The sequence below is a fragment of the Tupaia chinensis genome, unplaced genomic scaffold (assembly GCF_000334495.1).
Source record: "Tupaia chinensis unplaced genomic scaffold, TupChi_1.0 Scaffold000115_1, whole genome shotgun sequence".
Classification (NCBI taxonomy): domain Eukaryota; kingdom Metazoa; phylum Chordata; class Mammalia; order Scandentia; family Tupaiidae; genus Tupaia; species Tupaia belangeri.
Window position 1 is genome coordinate 4,723,230 of NW_006159579.1, and position 4,951 is coordinate 4,728,180.

The 4,951-nt window shown below is 51.5% G+C and overlaps 1 protein-coding gene across 1 annotated transcript in view; it reads left to right on the plus strand.

The window, feature by feature from the left end:
* MANBAL (mannosidase beta like) overlaps positions 1 to 4,676 on the plus strand; it is a 17,164-nt gene extending 12,488 nt beyond the window's left edge. Inside the window, exon 2 of the mRNA XM_006144113.3 lies at positions 4,482 to 4,676. Coding sequence (XP_006144175.1) covers positions 4,482 to 4,589 — 108 coding nt within the window. The 3' untranslated portion in view covers positions 4,590 to 4,676. The remainder of the gene's footprint in view (positions 1 to 4,481) is intronic.
* Positions 4,677 to 4,951: the final 275 nt, after the last annotated feature.

Here is a 4,951-nt window from a genome sequence, read left to right on the forward strand (position 1 = left end):
TGAAGGCGGAGTGCCTCTACAGCAGATGGAAGGGAACGAGCATCCGGGAGAGTCTGGCTGGCCAGTAGCCCAGAGTGACAGAGTGTGGGTGTGTGAGGAGGCGGGCCTGGACACAGGGCCAAGGCCGGAGTGGAAGGGCCTAGGAGGCCACACTCACTCCCTTGGAACTTAGACAAAGGGGGAGTCTGTAGCATTTTCAAAGCAGAAAATCACCATGGTCATGACTGTTGTTGTCACTGTTTTAGAAAAATAAACTCTGAAAGCAGTGTGGAAGGTGCTGGAGGGGCAGCAGGAGACCATGGGTCCGAATTGGGGTACTGGAGTATGTCCAGAGGGGACTGACAGAGTTTAGAGCCCCCTGGAAAGTAAAATGGACAGGACTGGGGACAGATTGGACATGGTGGCACGAGGGAATGGGGAGAACTCAGAAACGACTTAGAGGTTTTTAGCTTGGGTAACTTGGTGGATAATGATGCCAAAATCCGAGATGGGGAAGAGAGGAGGAGGTCTAGGGTGAGGAGGAGACAGATAATACATCCAGATGACTCGATGACTGTAATATGTACACACACCCACGGAGCGCTGCTTTCAGCTATAAAAAATAAAGCATGACTGGAGCACTAACCCACTTTTCTGACTACTTAGTCACAGATGGGGGTTCTGAGTGACCCATTGCAGAGCATCTAGAACAAGCTGTTCTCGTCATCCAGAGTCACCTTGTGATTGTGGGGGCTGCTAACCAGAGAAAGTAGATTTCACAGTCAACTTACATTCAGGATAGCCATAGCCCTTTGTCCCCCTACAGTGTCGCCATTACGAGGTTAGGTTCAAATCCTGGGCTCTGCTAGTTACCAGCTGAGACCTTAGGCAGGTCACCTAACCTCTCTGAGTATGTTTCTTCATTTCTAAAATGGGGCTCATTATGACATTTTGTGAGGCTAAAATACGATATGTCCAGACCAAGTACCAAAGGGCCTGGCATATTGTAAATAATACATATTAGCAGCTATTGTTATTAGTGGCTATATTTAGTCATACTGTAGGATATACCTTGGGCTTTAAATTTGCTTGTATCTTCTGTGCCTGTAGGAAAAGTGAGGCCAATCTTATGTGTTATATTTTCCTGATGATAAACAAGAGTGAAGTTCCCATGGTTTTGAGAAGCCTTGCCTGTTTTTTCATTCATTTATTCATTCAACAACAATTAAACCTGTCCCCAATTGCTCACAGGCTAATAGGGAAGACAGACACACAAAAATGTCACTATGGTAAAATAATGGCATTATAAGGCTCTTGGGTAGCTAGGGGTAGGATGGAGGAGGAGACTTCCTTACAAGAGGTGGAGAAGCTGAGAAGGGAGTCTAGAAAGTGAATAGGAGTGTGTTCTTAGGAGTGTGTGAGGAAAGACGGTCCTCCTCTTGACAGAGGTGGTCAGTGGCTGCCCAGGGGCCTGATCCAGTGTGAGGGATGAAGAGCTCAGATGAGGCTGGAGCGGTGGACTCCTTCAATGCCGTCCCAGGTATGAACATGAGGCTGTGGGTGCTGGAAGATTTAAGGTGGAAGTGCAGTGATCTGATCTGCATTTGAGGAAGGTTCCTTTGACAGTGCACGAGGAATGGGGTAGAGATGGCAGGGAAGTCAGTTAGCAGTGGGTGGACCTGGGGTAGGGACTTTGGTGCTAGAGGGAGCAGCAGAGTCCATAGGCCAAGGAGGCCAGATCAGCCGGCCTTGGTGACCCGTGGGGCAGCAGGGAGCAGGGAAGGGTGGGATCACTGAGACTCATTGCTCTGCTAACAGGAGGAAGTCAGGCCTGCTTGGGCTGGGACAGTTGAGCTGGAAATGCCTGGGAGATGTCAGTTGCAGTCCTGTTGTCAGAGACATTTGGGTTGGGGAGGGGTCTGGGAGGTGTCAGAGAGCTTGAAGTCCTGTGGAGTAAGGAAGCACTCGGGCGGGCGGCAGCTGAGTGTGGTGTCACCATCCGAGCCCCACTGAAACCAGGGGAGCTCAGTTGTGGAGCTCAGCAAGTTTCCTGTGCTCATCCACTAACTGCACAGGTACTGTGGTAGGATGGTTCCCAGTTCCTGAGGCCTCCAGTGCATCGTGCCCTGTCGGGTTTGCCCGTGGATTCTGCAGCTGTCAGTGTGTGCAGCTGACAGACAGGTTCCTCTGAGGTCTGGTTTTGTATGTTTGTTTTTCTAATGGGCTAACCTTTATTTCTGGCCAAGTTACATAAACAGTATCAGCACAGGGGGACCTTCGCCATCATTTTGACTTTTGGTGGGAGGAGGCTCAGCACGCTGGGGGAGTCAAAAGCTGCAGAGACTTGGCCTGGGAAGGGGGAAGCCTTGTGTCTTGGGAACATCACTCCACAGGTGCCTAGACTCTGGGCCTTTACGCCTGGGGTCTTGCCTGGCTGGCTGGACACAATGATGACTGATAAGAGGGAGTTGACAGGCCTCTGGAGTGGACCTTGGGCAGGGACTGCCCCTGCCCAGCTCTGGTCTCTCCTCTTCTGTAGGACAGAGGCTTGACAGGGGCTGACAGGGTGAGCAGAGGAGGTCAGAGAGAGAGCAAGCTAGAAGCTAGGGGTCGACAAAATTAAATGCGGAAGAGTCCTTTTCTCTTCCAGAAGGAGCGCGTTCCCTCCCAGTAGTTTTGGTCTGTTTTTACTGTTTCATGCATATTAATAAAGAGCACAGGTACTGAGAAGCAGTTCCCTAGCCCAGTGCCATAGGGGTCGTGGGTGGTGGGCAGCTGCTGCTCAGGCTGTTCCTGCCTCACAGGGATTCAGGGCCAGTGTCATCTGAATGTTTGATGTTTTCAAGATAAGCTGGGAATCCAGATCTAGTGGGAAATTTCCCAACTGGCTTAACTTTTTAACAATAAACACTGTAGGCCCCGTGAAGTGTGCCTGTGGGCTGGATGAAGGCCGTGGGCTGTGGGTCGTGTTCTCTAGGACAGTTGCTCTCTAACGTCTTGTCTGGCCACAGCACACTGCGAGGTTCCACCCAGAGGGGGAGAGGAGCACTAAACAGGAACAGACAGAGCCCGTTCCAGACTCTTCTCAGACACGAGCCTGAGTGGCCCAGAGCAAGCCGTGTCCCATTGTTGAAGTCCACCTTTTTTATCAGCAAAGTAAAATCCAGGGCTGGATCTGTGGATTTTTTTTCTTGGATTGATTTTTTTATTACTAGCTTCTTCCTGAGATCCAAAGGCGAGGGGTGGGGGGTAGATGAGCCATGGGTTCCAGCCATTAGGCAGGAACCGTGGGCCGCCTAAGCTGGGAATCCAGATCTAGTGGGAAATTTCCCAACTGGCTTAACTTTTTAACAATAAACACTGTAGGCCCCGTGAAGTGTGCCTGTGGGCTGGATGAAGGCCGTGGGCTGTGGGTCGTGTTCTCTAGGACAGTTGCTCTCTAACGTCTTGTCTGGCCACAGCACACTGCGAGGTTCCACCCAGAGGGGGAGAGGAGCACTAAACAGGAACAGACAGAGCCCGTTCCAGACTCTTCTCAGACACGAGCCTGAGTGGCCCGGAGCAAGCCGTGTCCCATTGTTGAAGTCCACCTTTTTTATCAGCAAAGTAAAATCCAGGGCTGGATCTGTGGATTTTTTTTTCTTGGATTGATTTTTTTATTACTAGCTTCTTCCTGAGATCCAAAGGCGAGGGGTGGGGGGTAGATGAGCCATGGGTTCCAGCCATTAGGCAGGAACCGTGGGCAGCCTGGTGTCCAGCAATCTGGATCTGTGGATTTGAATCTTTTTTTTTAAGCAGCAAAACTTGGTTTTAGCCAAATCTTACAAGAACACATTGTAGCATATGAAATAGATTTTTAAAAAACAGAGTTGCTCTAGTTTCTGGGAGTCTGGAGTTCCACCCTGAGGCTGTCTCTGCTCTCCCTCGGGTCACCTTTGCCAAGGTCTCTGGACACAGGGTCATGACTGCCCACCTGCTGGCTGGTGCTCTCCACCCCTCCCGCCTTCCGTGAATTGAATATGAAGAGGAGACCCGGAGCTGGAGGGAGAGCTAGCCCCTTAGTGGCCCCCTCATCAGCTCCTCCCCCGAATCCTGCCTAGTCCTGACACAGGATGGCTGGCCAGCCACGGGGTGCAACTGCCATTTCCTGGGTGCCTTCCACGCTTTTTGCCTCCTCACATCAGGCCCCCAGGGTGTGCATTCCACAGGTGAGTAAACCAAGACACAGAAAGGGGAAGTGAGTCTCCCCAAGTCACTCAGCTGGAAAGTGAAGGAGCTCAGATTCCACCCAGGCTGAGACTCAGGGGTGCTGTCTCCCCACATGGCCTCCCTTGTTTGCCTGTGACTGAGTGCCATGCAGGTCCTGGATCCCAGGGCTGATGTTTTCCATCCCTTGGGCTTCTGCGGCTTGCTTCAGTTTGCAGAGCCCCTCAGATGTGACCGCAGTTTTCTAGTGTTAGCCTAAATTCATCTCAGCAGGACTCTCCTTTTTATTACCACAGGACGCAGAGCCATCTGAGCCCAGAAGTGCGGAGGTAACGAGGAAGCCCAAAGCTACTCTTCCTTCTGCGAACAAGAGGCCCAAGAAGGAGACTAAGAAGAAGCGGTAGAAGAGGAGGCTGTGACGCCAGGAGGGCGGGGCAAGGCCTTGGGGACAGACCTTCTGGGACCCAGCATCCTGTTCCCTCTCTCTGTCCCAGGCTCAGGGGCTGAGGTGGCTACAGTGCCCTCTGACCGCAGAGATCTGGACAGTCGTGACTGTCCCCAGGCTGCAGCTGTGCAGATCACCACTTCCTCTTCCGTCTGCTTCTGTGACAGTTTAGAGTCAAGGGGACCAAGACACCCTCTGAGCAAAGACCGTATTAGGAGGTTTGTGCAGAAGTCGGTCAGCTCCAAAGCTGTGTTTTTTTTTGTTTGTTTGTTTGGTTGGTTTTTTTCTTGACTTAATGACCGTTAGTCACCTGCCTTGTGG